The sequence below is a fragment of the Marmota monax genome, unplaced genomic scaffold (assembly GCF_021218885.2).
Source record: "Marmota monax isolate L192 unplaced genomic scaffold, Marmota_monax_Labrador192_F-V1.1 WCK01_AAM20220418_F8-fsc00107, whole genome shotgun sequence".
Lineage (NCBI taxonomy): Eukaryota > Metazoa > Chordata > Mammalia > Rodentia > Sciuridae > Marmota > Marmota monax.
This window is the reverse complement of record NW_026693761.1, coordinates 1,520,598-1,534,737: the sequence shown is the minus strand read 5'-3', so window position 1 is coordinate 1,534,737 and position 14,140 is coordinate 1,520,598. Positions and strand designations below refer to the sequence as shown.

Here is a 14,140-nt window from a genome sequence, read left to right as displayed (position 1 = left end):
GGCCTTTTAAAAAAAATACAGATGGCCCTATATAGCTGGAGAAATGTGTGTTCTGGGAAGAGACATTTGAGGGGTGGAATTAGTGTTACTCAGAATTGTTTTTACACTAATATTTGAAATTGTCTTATTGAGAATAAAATATTGGATAAAATGAAAGAGTGGGTGGGGAAAGTGGGAAGAAAAAGATGTATAAAACAGACAGCAAGGTCCAAAGCAAAGGCCATCTGAGGAGGCTAGGAAGGGGGCGCTCTTGAGAGGGCAGGAAACCTTCATCTGGGTTCTTGAGAAACACGTCAAAAACAAGAGCATGAGTCACAGGTCACAGTGTGACCCAGAAATGCAGACACCTATGAGCATTCTTATTACTTATTCCTCTCCAGCCACTTACTATTATCTTGTCTATAGGAAAACTGTCTTTTTCCAAAAATGGAACTCATGGGGAGGAATCCCAGGAAGTTTCTGCTTTATTAGCCTTTAGTGATAGATGAATAATTTGGGTAAGTGGAGTGTCTGGGAGACTGGTCTTTGAGGGGAAGAATGTCAGCCCTCCCGACCTACCACCCACTCTGAGCTTGGAGGACTTCCACAGGATCTCAGTAAGTAAGGCTCCTCCATGACCACCCTTCCCTTCTGTCCCCTAAAACTGTATCTTGTGCAGGACACATGGCAGGTCCCACTTGACCATCCAGGCAGGGAAGTCCCCATCCTTCTGCACTCACGGCAGACCCTCCTGGGCAGAGCAACCCTGAGGGTCCCACAATAGAAAACTGGAGGAGGGGCCCAGAGGCCATGTCTCAGGTCACACTTTTCTTGGTTGTTCTCAACTCGTGCTTTTGGGAGGAGAATAAAGAAACAATCAAAACTCGTTGAAATAGTGACCTAATGCTTTGGGTCATTTTTGAACTTAAAGTTTTAAAAGTACTTTAATATTTTTTTATAAAGTGACATCACTGAATGACACTGTTATTTTTTTTTTTTTTTTTGGAATGAGGAGAAAATTTAAGGTCCTTTTCTTTGTAAAGAGGGAAAGACTTTCTTGGTTACTCAAAAGCATATAATCCAAACTGAATCAATATTTAAAAGTATCTATTCAGTTCTTTTGTAATCTAGATATTAGCAGGATGGAAAAAAAATGGACAGAGCCAGCTTCTGCCCTGCCCCGGTGGAATAACTGGAATATTTGCCTGACTCTTGGTGGTTCCTTGGCTTCAGTACTCTTCACATCTCTGTTGCACCTGATATTAGTATCAGTTAGGAAAGTGTTCAGCTCAGAATGAGAGAAAGTCCACTTAATACAAATAAGTTTTAATTTCTCTCAGACAATCAGAAATTGGAAGGCAGATTGCTTCTGGCATCCGTCGCTGAGACTGCTGTGCTTTTTCTCTTGTCACAGAAAGGCTGCTGCAGCTCTGTGCACTGCATTCAAGGCAGAAGAAAGGGGGAAGGTAAAAATGCCAGCTGTGTCTTTTTTCCTTTATCAGCAAGGGAAAGACTTTTCAGAAATCTCAGAGGCCTCCAATAAAGTTTCTGAAAATGTGCCTCATTTAAATGCAAAGTATTCAGATGGAAAAGTGAGAAGAGGGTTAAGGCTAACTGCTGCGTCCACTAAAACAGGTTTCAGCAGCCTGTTCCTTTTCCTCCTCGAGAGTTATCCAGTGGCTCTTCCCAGAAGCCCCATTGTATATTCCAACATTTGGCAGCAACATCATAGTCTTCACCAGCACTAAATATAGGTGAATGACTACATATATTACTCAAGGTAAAAGTTGATGTCTATTTGTAAAGTAAGATAAAGAGGACCCATGGGTCCTGAATTCATGGACCTGGATTCTTTGTCAGTTCATGCCCAGAACAATGCCAAGTCAAAGAGAGGATCTGTTCACTCTTCAAGATTCTGTGAGGCTGTACTCTGCACCAGGTGCATGCAGGTGTTCAGGCTGGACACACCGCAGAGAAGTTAGGTGAAGGTCCAAGAAACACGGTTTCCAAAAACTATGAGATAGATAAGGCATACCTAGATATATAATATGATGCCATGTACATGTTAAAAGGAAAAATAAACCAGCCTGGGGGACAAGGAGTGAAGATGGGCATGTTGATATTTGGTTGGGTGGGTCAAAGATCTTTGAGGAGGTGACCAATGCCCAAGTGAAATGAGACATTCGTCACTCTGTTCATTTTGAAACACTTGCTGCTTTTGGTTCATTCATCTTTCATTTGGTCCCATCAACTTCTACACCTCCTTTCAAGTCCTCCTGAGACTTAAGCTGTGCTTCTACTATGATGTCACTTAGAGATTTACATAATGAATTTAATATTCAGCAAAGTATGTTTCATCCAAAGTCATAAATTCTATGTATCAATTTTTAAATTAAGGTATAGTTTGTTCAAAAGCAAATTCACTCTTAATGCATATATATATATATATATATATATATATATCCATCCTATATTAGGTATATGCATTACGAGTGTGTGTGTGTGTGTGTGTGTGTGTATGTGTATACTCTTTTTTTTTTTTTTTTTTTTGGTGCTGGGGATTGAACATGCTAGGGAAGCATTCCACAACTGAGCTACATTCCCAATCCTTTTTATTTTTTGAAACAGGTTCACCCTATGTTGCCCAGGCTTATCTCACACTAATGATTCTCCTGCCTCAGTCCCCCAAATCTTGGGATTACAGGCATGCTCCACAATGTCCATCCCAGTTCTGTATTTTCAACTCATACAAAAATTAATCAAAATAAAGAACAACTCCATCATCCAAGAAAATTTCCACATGCCCTTTTGTGGTGAACATCTCTCCCCTTCCCCAGCCCCTGGCAACCACTGAGTTGTTTTCTGTTGTTGGAGTTTTGCCTTTTTAAGAACATTATATAAATGAACTAATTAGAGAAAGAAACACTTGAAGGCTGTCTCTTTTTAACACATTTGAAATTCATCCATGTTGTGTGTATCTGTAAGCTTATTTTTCATTGCTCTGTAACATTCCATTGAGTGGATATGCCACCATTTATTCATTTACCATCCCAGGGATGTTTGTTTTTTCCCTTAGTGTTCAGTGATTTCACATGAAGCCATTATAAGTACCCTTTTAAAAGATTTTGTATAGGTATGTTTTATTTTCTTTGGGCAAATACCTAGAAACAGGATATTTGCATTGTATGGAAAAAATGTACATTTAACTATAAGAAAATGGAAAGAATTTTGTCAAAATATCTTCACCAGTTTGCCTTGCCATCAGCAATACATGCTGGTTGTAATTGCTCTACATCCTTGCCTGTACTTAGTATGGTCAGTACATTTTAATTTCAACCATTGTAATGAATGTCTGGTGCTATTTCAGTTTGGTTTTTATTTTGCATTTCTCTAATGACTAATGTAAAATCTCTTTCATGTGCTTATATGCCATTGTGTATGCCTACCTATAATTCAAATCTTTTGGTGTTCTTTTTCATTGGCTAGTTTGTTTTCTTCTTTGTATTAACTTTAAATATTTTCTGTGTATTCTGGATATACACCCTATATTAGGTATATGATTTATTAATAGTTTCTCGAGAAAGTTTCAGGTATGAGGCTTGCCCTTTTATTCACTTAATAGAAGCTTTAAAAAAACAAACATCTTTAATTTTAATGAAGTCCAATTTATTAAAAATTTCCTTTAAGGATTGTACTTTTAGTGTTGGATGGAAGAAATTTTTCCTAATCCAAGGTTACAAAGAATTTATGTTATATTTTCTTCTAAATATTTTATATTAGTGATTACATGTAGGCTTATCATCCACTTGGAATTAAATTTTCTAGGGTGTCTGATGTGGGGTGAGCCTTACTTTTTACATGCAGCCATACATCATTCCAGCATCATTTTCTTCTTTTCCTCAGCTAAGTTTCTTTTTTACCCTCGTCAAAAATCAATATAGATGTGTGTGGGCCTATTTTTGTTCCATTGATCTGGACGTTTACCTTTAATATCACACTGTAGCTTTCTATTCAATCTGTAAACCAGGTCAAGCAGCTTCTCCAACTTCATTCTTTTTCAGAATTATTATGGTTTCCGTTTTCCTTTTTCTTTCCATATAAACTTTAGAATCAGTTTATCAATTTTAACCTCCACTTCATTTTCCTCCTCTGCTTCTCCCAACCTTCTATGTCCCCTAAACCCCACATATGACCAGAGATGACCTCCCGTTGCTTCTTCCTTCCCAGGCTCAGACAGCCCTTGTCTGATTGAGCTCCAAGTGCCTCACACTGAATCATCCTAATTGACTTTCCTTCTCCAGTGTCCCCTCCCTGTAATTCAGATTCATCCTGATTTATCTCTCTAAAATTACAGTTTTGAACTGTAACTTTTTTTCTTCTAACACAAAGTGAAAGATTTCTTCTTGCCCAGAAAAAAAAAATCTTATTATTTAGTCTGATGGTCCAGTAGGTTCATTTTAGCTCTTTAACTCTTCTAAGTAAACCCCCAACTTCCATCTGCTTGTCTTTCGTACAGAGCTGCTAATTTTTTTTTTTTTACAAATTCTTTGCCATTTATTGAGACCCTCCCTGAGTTCCACTTCCACCTCTTTACTCCTTTCATTGAATTGATATTTCCCCTTTATATGGATAACTTAAGCAACTATTGACAGCAAGTTGGCTACCCCCATTAGACAGCTACCCGAGGGCAATGAATTTGTTTTGCCCATTTCAGAACCTCAGTGCTTAATGTACTTGTCAAGCCAATCTTTATTTCTCAACTTAGTAGGGTAAAGGGGTATTTGTCATAATGAGAAGGGAAAAATATAGTTTGAAAGATTGCATTACTATGTCTTGACTTATTCTGAGATTTAATATTTATTTTAAAATTTAAATTAGAGTGAGAAATATTTATGTTTCTCCATAGGTGTCAAAATTTAAAATTATGAAAATCTTTTTAATAATATTTATTGAATTACTGCCTTGTTTACCAGCTCCTTGAGACAGTGATTAATCCTCTGCTTCCCTACCAAGTATGGGTCCAATCCAGAAAAAGCAGCTATACCTCTCTGTTCATGGGACAGCACATCTGCTTGAACTGTCCAGAGGCAGCTGGCAGGAATTAGATGTTATTGCCTGAAATTTTAGAGAGATGGCTGAGTTCATGTGCTCCACTGAAACAGATCCTTGTGTCTTCAGATGGTCTTTCTGTCCTATGTACCCTGCAGGAGCTCTCTGTGGCTACGCTTTTATAATCATGCATCTAAACACATATATGGAGAGTGAAGTTTTGAAGGTTAACGTTGTACCCTTGCTCAATACCTGCTTCGTGTCTCAGGGCTCACAGGTGAATGATCTCAAGGCCTAGGAAGGAGAACATGGCAGCATGGGAAAGGGCACGCAGGGGCCTTGGATGTTGCATATTCAGATCTGAAAGGCCAATCTATATATCCCTGCCAACATGACTTGCTGTGATGTCAGGATTCCTCCCAGATCTTGGCACTTTTAAAATTCACACTAAATGACTGGTGAATAAGAATTAAGACACCATCACCCATTCCATTCACACAAACTTACTGAGACTAAAAATAAAACTTGTTGCTGGATGCAGTGGCACATGCCTAGAATCCCAGACTCAGGAAGCAGAGGCAAGAGGATTGCAAGTTCAAAGCCAGTCTTAGAAACTTAGTGAGGCATGAAGCACCAAGCAACTTAGCAAGACCCTGTATCAAAATAAAAAATAAAAGATTTGGTGATTGGCTTAATGGTTAAGTACCCCTGGGTTCAATCCCTAGTTCTAAACCACCACCACCACCACCATCATCATCATCATCATCATCATCATCATCATCATCTTATATGAATTGTTTCTTGAGACACTCTTTCATTCAACAAAATATTTATTGACCATTTATTTGTTTTGTATTAGGCACTAATCTAGGGACAGTAGGTCCTAGAGATATCCCTAGTTGACTGACATTCAGTGCATGCATACATTCATGTGTCTGCACATAGGTTAACATGCATATCTAGAGACAAGCCATTTTTCACAGGGATTCCAAGTGCTTTGAGAGCACAAGAATATTGACAAAGCTGAATATTAACCAAAGCTGAAAGCTTCATAGAGGAGGGACTCACTAAGCCTGGAGTGGTATCACAAGAATGAGGAGACATTTCAGTGTCTGCTTTGTTCATTTGGAGGTATTTTCATATATTTTACTTTTATACATTTATCGAAAAATTTGCATTTCTTATTGCTTATTTAATTTTTAACTTTATATATTGCATGCTTCTTTGTAACCCATAATAATTTTTTAAAACTGCTGCAGTTAAAAAAAAAAAAAGAAGAATGAGGCGAGGGAAAAGCCTGTGCAGAAAGGTAAACAGAACATCTTTTCTTGGACTGCGGTGAGGCATTCAGCGTAAAGTGGCACAGGGTGTGAGAAGAGAGGAAGGTAGTGCATCAAATGCCAAAGGCCAGGAGGCCAAGTGGAATATTTGGAGTTTCATCTTGCAGAAGATGAGGAACAAGCAAAGCCGTAAAGCAGTGCCTTTTGTCTCCCATACTGGGGACATTTCCTGTGCTCCTCAGGTAGCTACTCCTTACCCATGGAATCAAGTCAAAATCATGTGTCATTTGAAGCCATAGCCAACAACAAAAGGTTGGTCATCTCGCCTGGAAACCACTTATTCTAGGAGGCAAGTTGGCCTGTTTGCAACTATGATGTGAGAGAAAAAATAAACTTCTGGTGTGTTAAACTGAAGAGGTTCAAGGTTTCTGTTTTTACTGTTTCACAGTAGAATCTATCCTAAAATCAGCTTAGAAACCTGTTTTCTTTTTTCTTTTTTAAATATTACCTATTTTTAGGGCATTCACTCCTTCACAATTTTGACTTCTCAGTCTTTATTTTCATATTTAGTTTAAAAATGCTACTTAACCCCCTCCGCATATACACACAGCTGATGGAAGGTTCGGATATAATAATGTGCAATTACACTGTACAGTCCTGACAAGAGTCAGGGCTTCCTCATTTTAGGAAACCATTAATATTGCCTAAGTGGGAAAACATATCCCTGATTATTCTTTATAGCTTCATCATGACCTTGGGTGATTTTGCTATCTTGTGGCCTGGAAAATCTTATAACCACTGCAGAAGCCCATCCATTCTTTCTCTGGATAGGACATAATTTTCCATCTTTGCAAATAACCCTTCATGCAGTGGGCCATTAACTTGCCTAGATAAAAGTTAGGCATAAAAGCAGGATGATAAAATAAGAAATGGAATCTTCTCTAAATATCTACATCTTATTCTATGGTTTTTGGTGGTCTAATTAAAAAAAGAAAGAAAAAGAGAAAGAACAGCTTAATTCACCATCATTGTCTGAGGACCAAATGCATAGTAAAGCTGTCCTCAAGTGTTTTGACATGCAGTGATGTCTCCCAGCAATTCCAGAAGCTTCTTTCTTGTAATTGAAGTTCTTCTTGTCTCAGTAAGTAGTCTTGAGAAAAGACTGAAAGGACTATTTCCTGGTAATATAATAGCTAATATTAAACCACACTCCAGGCCAGTTGCTATTCTTGAAGGCATTACAAGCATTTTGTCACTTAACTTTTCTCAGAAAGACATTCAATTAGAAGCTTATTAGTTAGATGAGGAAACCAAGGCACAAAGAGCAGAGAGCTGTCCAAAATCACACAGCTAGGTAGTGGTCTCCAGTGGGTGAATGCATCTACTAGCTCCAGAGTCTCCCTGAAATGATGGAGAAAATTCAAGAACCTGAATTTCCCTGGTAATGACTAAGTTATCTTTTTCTGCAATCAGGCAGATTGAGTGGCTCAGAGAGAGATTAACTTAAGAAAAACAAAGTGACATTTTTCATCCACTCAAGTGCATAGCTTGAAACATTCTTGCCGACTGTATAAAGAGGAATTTGCTTCAAGGATGACAGGGTGACATTTTGAAGCATGAATGGATGTGCTTCTTCTCACTTCCTTGATAAAACCTTCTCTAGCCTGAGGGCTCTAACCATTGCCCTCAAGGTAGACCCTTTACTACTTTAATGCAAACAGAAATAAGTAAGAATTGGGCTTTCAAGTACACCAAGCAGAATTCCATAAAGAACTTGAAGGGAAGTGGCATTTTTCCATTGTGAGGGGATAAGTCTCATGAGCCTTCAGAGAATGGAGCCTGGAAGAGTTAGTCTGGAGGGACACAGATGGAGAAGGGAGGCTGAGGGAGATGGAAGAAGGGGTGAAGGCACAAAACTGGTGTAGGATCCAGGAGAAAGTGGGAAACTTGGACACTGATGAGAGGACATTGTATTGCCTTCCTCCAAAGGTTAGCACAAGAAGAGAAAGGAAGAGAGAGTGCCTGCTAGGTTTAGGAAGCACAGGATGAAAAGAAGGCTGAGGATCACTCACTGTGTAGAAACCAGAGAATGACTCCAAGATGGCACTGGCCATGAGGATGAGGGAGTAGTGCCACTAGGTGTCTGTGTCGGGGGAGAGGCGACCAGAATCAAAGCTACCTTGTTTTCTGAAGTCCAGAGCTGTTAGGAGAACTGTCTAATTTTCCATTCCCAGCAAGGATGTGGAAATTTAGCCAGGAGTGAGAGGGGGAAAGGGAGATTCAAGAACCTTGGATCTAGGGAATTAAGAAAAAAGGAAGCTGTCCCAGAAAGCAATTTGAAATTGACCTGGGCCACATAGGATCTCAGACACAGCTTCAGAGCAAAGATGGCCACTTTTGAGAAAGAGATCTGATTCTTCATTTCAGTTGATGCCAAATTTACCCAAATAGAGATGATATCTTCCACCCCCACCACTCCCAACCATAGACAGGGATTCATCCCAGAACCACTGCCCTTGGTGTTAGATATCTTCAGTAAGCCAGAGAATGTGAAAACTTTTGTAGGCTGGAAAATGATTGTGTTTACTCTGAATTAACTAAGATTTGTGTTTCTTGCCATCTGTCCTGTACATTAATAATACAGAGAAAAACTCAGTCAAAGAAGCTTCCCTTTCTCATACACCAATATAAATAGTTTTGGGAAACTGCATGCCATCCTTGTCCAGCCCATCAATAACATCTGCACATTTCTGTCATGGAGTGAAGGTGGACACACTGCATGGTAGCGCTCACTCAGGGTGGACGATTGGAGAGTGAAGTGCTAGTTCTGCGTAGCTGAAATAAGCAGGAAAGAATCAGACTTTTAACAAAAGTGATTTTAATAAAAATCACTTGACTGAGCAAAACTCGTAGGAATTCCTTTAGGAACAGCATGGTACTCAACTGTAAAAATTCAAGCAAACATAATGAGTAAAACCAGGTGGAAAAAAATAAAAAATGCATGACATAAATGCAAATTGTGGGAACTACATTAGAAGTTCAGGAAGTTAAGTCTCCTGGATTCCAGGAAAGACATCATGGACTCTCCCGGGTTCCATGGCAGGAGGGGAGACCAGAAAGCCTTAGAGAGGTATGATGGGTGAAGAGGGGGGGTTTAGGGAAGCAGGCAGAAGGGCAAAGAGGGGACAAAATGACAGTCACAGATGAAAATTCTGGTACACAGTGGGTAGAACAAGGTCTTAGAAATGCATTGTCAACCTCAATGTAATGGAAACAAGTATTCTATACTTAAGCTTCTTAAATTGAGCTTTTTCTAAAGCATAGTGTGAGATAATTGGGATATAGTTGAGCTAAAATTTTCTTTTATTATATTAATGGAGGAAGGGTATGTTGCAAAAATTAACAGTAAGACAGCACAGCAGGGAGGGTGTACAAGCATGGGAACACACTGTGTCCAATCACCCCCAAGCATTTAGAAGCAACAATTTACATACAAACAATAGTTAGACTAATTGCATATCCTTTGTAACTATCCATTAAAGGAAGTTCAATGAAAGATCATCATTAGGTAGTATTTAGCAGTCTTGGTTCATGTTTTTCTTCTCACCTAGAAGTAATAAGACTGAGTTTCATTTGCATTTTGCTACAATTTAGGTAATTTACAAATTTAGATAGGTCTCCCACCCAGTTAATTTTAATTGAGTTTCTCATCACCATGAATCAGAGATTCAGAAAATATTGCTAGCAAATTCACTAGCAAAATTAAAGATTTTTTGTGTGAAGAAGTTCATCTTGTCTTCAATTTGGACAGCCTCGTGTACTTTTAGATGAGCTGGGTTCCATCCTCCTTGAAAACTTCTAGTAGTTTCTCAAAGCCCTTGTAATTCCTTAATGCTGGTGGCTGGGAAATGAGGAGGTAAATTGGATAGGACTTGAAGGTAGAAGAGGTCAGCAGCTGTGAAGGAGACAATGACTCAGTTAAGAGCCCTGTCACTGTGAACCCATAGTCACAAGGGGTGAATCGTACAGTGCCATTGTAGAGAACATGGCGGTGAACTCACCCCAACCTCCTGTCTGATCTCCTAGAAACTTGAATTTGGGATGGAGATGGGAGGAAGAAGGCTCTAGCTTATGAAGCATGATCCAGAGACATATAGACAGGGATGTCTTAGCTCCTATCAAGAGAATTTTAGGGTGAGAAAGGAGGAACTAGGGTGCTAGGTAGAATCTATGATAGCAGCCTTACTAGCCACATACCTGGGTTCTGAGACTAGATAAGGATGTGTTGTGGTAGGAAGCGACTTCTGAGGGCTGTACTCGGTTCTGGGGCCAGCCTGCCCTGCCACAGTAAATTTAGTAGTCCACTGGGATCTATAACTTACTGGTCCTATTGACTTTGAAGTGGGAACAGGGATGAGTTGAATGTGGTTGAAGAGAGAGGGAGAGAGTCCTTGGTGAGTACAGCAGTTAGACACCATGCAGGACTATATGTTTCCCCTGATTTTTATCATAGAGAAAGCAAGCTTTCTGTTGCCCATACTGGCAAAATGTTGGCAGTGGACAGAAAAAGAACACCACACTTTGCTTACGCAGTAAATGTTTTCTGAACATGTCTAGCATGGTCCTGGATCCCAGAGAGTATATGAAATCAATGCAAGGTAGTTCTTTCATTCATGATGCTCCGTGACTGTTAACACATCCACTCAGCCGGGATAGAAACATCAGTTTAAGAAAGATTCAGACCATAACCTGCTGGGATGAGTCAAGGAGGGCTTCATGGAGGAAGCAGCCCTCACTGAACCTTAAAGAAGGAGTATAATTAACATAGAATGGAAGGTAGTTTCAATGGAAATTCACAGTGGTTTATGGGAATTACATGAGATCTCCACAGAGGTCAGACAGCAAAATTCTGGGCACCAAGAAAATCCACAGCAAGTGAAACTAATCACTCCTGCTGTAGCTATTATTTCTGCTACTTTCACGGCTATCACCATGTCTATTTTTGGGCTATTTTCACTGATTTTTGTGCAGGTGACAGGAATTAAAGGGACATAGGAACGGGGCACAGTTTTGACATTCTTCTCAAGTCTGTGGGACAAAAGGAATCACAGTAACCAGGAGCAGGCAGCAGAACGATTTCTGTGTCAAGAGTGTATCAAAACTGCTTTTGCTCAGACACACCAAAATATTTAAGCTAGGCTCCCATAGATGCCACCCCTGATTTCTGTGTCCCTAAAGCTCAGTGCTCTAGAGGATGAATACATCTCTCAAAAATGAAGCAGAACAGTCCAAGCTCCCGGCTAGACATAATTCCTCTCTCTGCTTCTTTCTTTAAGTGTTTTGGCCACAGATGTGTTAGCAGGAATGAAATGCAGGAGATGTATTCTCTTTAGTGCCTGCAGATGATGATGCTGGGACCAAGTGGGAACACCAGCAGCAAGTGAGTGGGATTTGTTCTTACATTCAAAACATCTTCTCACATGCTACATTAAAAAATGTTAAATAAGATTTGCGCTGAGAGTGATTGTTGCCCAAGTTTCAGAACAACTCCCTTATTGCTGATTATTATCCTTTTCACAAAGGCCAGCCTCTTCATTCTGTTTGTTGTCATGTTCTATAAATATCAAAGACTTCAGAGACGGTGTCACTAGTGGAGTCGGGAGCTTCCTGGGTGTACCACGCCTGCCAAGATAGAATATCTGTGTGTGCAGGCTGATTTCGTAAAAGGGATTATTCAGTCAATAGTTAAGTGGTAACAAACTCCAATTTCACTTTCTGTGCTGCGGGAGTTGAGCAGCTGGGCTGTGTATGTGAATGCATTCAGATGTGACTCCATGGGACTGGATCCCCTGCAGCCAGTGTAAGTGATTTGTTCAGGATCTGCACTGCCACAGGGTCTCTTTTCCCATGAATAGGAAGCTGACTCCTTGGACAGTTCCCCACTGAAAGTTTTATTCTGAGTATTCACAAAGAAGTGAAATTCTAGTAGAGAGAAGGTTGTTATAGTAATTCTACCTCTTTTTGTAAAAGTCAGATCATTTCAAGAACACCCAGAGGATTAAAATCAACATTACTGACAACAAAGTAACAATAAGAATTTTCCTTGAGGCATTTTTCTTTCTAGTGTAAAGGACCAGTTTGAGACCTGTGAGTTATTGCAAGGACTAAACATAATGTCAGGCAGGCAGCACGTAAAATAACCCACAAGCCAGCATTCAGACATAAGAGGCAGGAAACTTTTGTTTTCTAGGGACATGATTTCTCTCTGTCCACAAGATTTTTTTTTTCCAAAGGAGAGAACAGTATTATCTTAGTGGTGATCTTTTCCTCAATGTGAGCCTTGGATACTCTGAAGGTGAAAGGCATCAAACTGATTCTTTCATGTGTCTGGGTAGCAACTTGTTGCAAACAGGGACACCACCAACTAGAGTCCAAGAATCTATTTCTCATGCATGTTCAAGGAGAAGGATCAACAAAGGCAGTGTAATCCTCCTATCTCACTAGGCATGATCTTTCTAGTGGCACCCATTTCTGCCCTGGGGAATATGGGCTTTCTGCACCTCTAATGCTCCTAGCAAAAAGACTCATAGCTCTGACAGTGAGCACACATATACTAGAAATGTCTATTTTTGACAATTTCACTATTTCTACTAGAAGCAGACATCTCAAGCACTGCTATAGAATTAGTTAAAAGTGCTTTCACCTAATGAAAACAGGAAAGTAAAAAAAATCTTCCACTTACAAACGTTACTTACGATTCACAAGTTTTCATCAGCAGAAGAAAATGCACCAGTATACATTAAAAACAATCAATAATTCAGATCTTGGAACACTATGAAAATCATTGTTTAAAACTATCATTTCTTTTACTCCTTTTAGAAAAGAAATAAACAATGGCCATTCACAGTACTGGCTAATACTTTCATTGCCCTCCTAAGTTCCACCTGTCCCATAATTTAAAGTCAACATTCAGCATGGAATCTGGAACACTTACCTTAAAGGAGGAGTAGACAGAGCCCCACTCCTCTCCCTCGGCCACTTCAGTGAAAGTCACCGTTTCAGTGCAAGCCACTCGGGATGAATCCAGTGTTGTTGGCACGGTCTGGGTGGAATTGGAACTGCCCTCTGTGAGGTTGGCTGGCATGGCTCAGGAGGGGTTGAGGCTTGCTGTCCCTGTCCCTGCAGCCAGGCAAGAGGGTCTAGCTTGCCCCCTGAGAACTGGGCAGCAGCTGCAGCCTGGCACTTCCTCTGATTTCCAAGGCTTTTGGCTGGAGCTCGGCTGAGCAGAGGCACAGAGCCCTCCCTGAGCCCACCTCACTGAAGAGCTCTGCCTGACGACAGGGAGGATCCACGTGCTGCTCTCTCCTCAGCAGCTACAATCCAGGAGCCAGCACAGCCCTTGTCACCCCACAGTCCCACACAGGGCCAGGGCTTCGCCCTGAGGGAAGGGGCGAGCCTCCCACAGCCATGGACATGGTACCTGGATGGGCCTCCTGCTCTGCTGTGCTTTTCCTAACTTACACAATGGGCTCCCATTCTGTTCCAGCTTCAGTAATTCAGGAATCTGGACTCATCATCAGGTCAATTAATTCAGGTCATGTTTGCACTTCTGAAATCAATCATAATTATACATTTGTTTCTGTTAAGGTTGCTTTCTGACTTACAGTCCTCACCTAGCCATTTACTCAGTAGCCTGCACATTGTTTCAATAGATGGAGGCAAACAGCATATTTGTGTTTCACACCCATGGTTCTGCTTAGGTTTTCAAAGGGTAGTTCTCAAAAAAATGATGTATGTGTATGTGTGTGTGTATATGTGTGTGTGTGTGTGTG

General features: G+C 40.2%; 1 protein-coding gene across 2 annotated transcripts in view; it reads right to left on the bottom strand.

The window, feature by feature from the left end:
* Positions 1–13,452, bottom strand: part of Npsr1 (neuropeptide S receptor 1) — a 188,123-nt gene extending 174,671 nt beyond the window's left edge. For both annotated transcript variants that reach the window (XM_046460636.2, XM_046460637.2), the window contains exon 1: positions 13,303–13,452. In XM_046460636.2, coding sequence (XP_046316592.1) covers positions 13,303–13,452 — 150 coding nt within the window. The remainder of the gene's footprint in view (positions 1–13,302) is intronic.
* Positions 13,453–14,140: the final 688 nt, after the last annotated feature.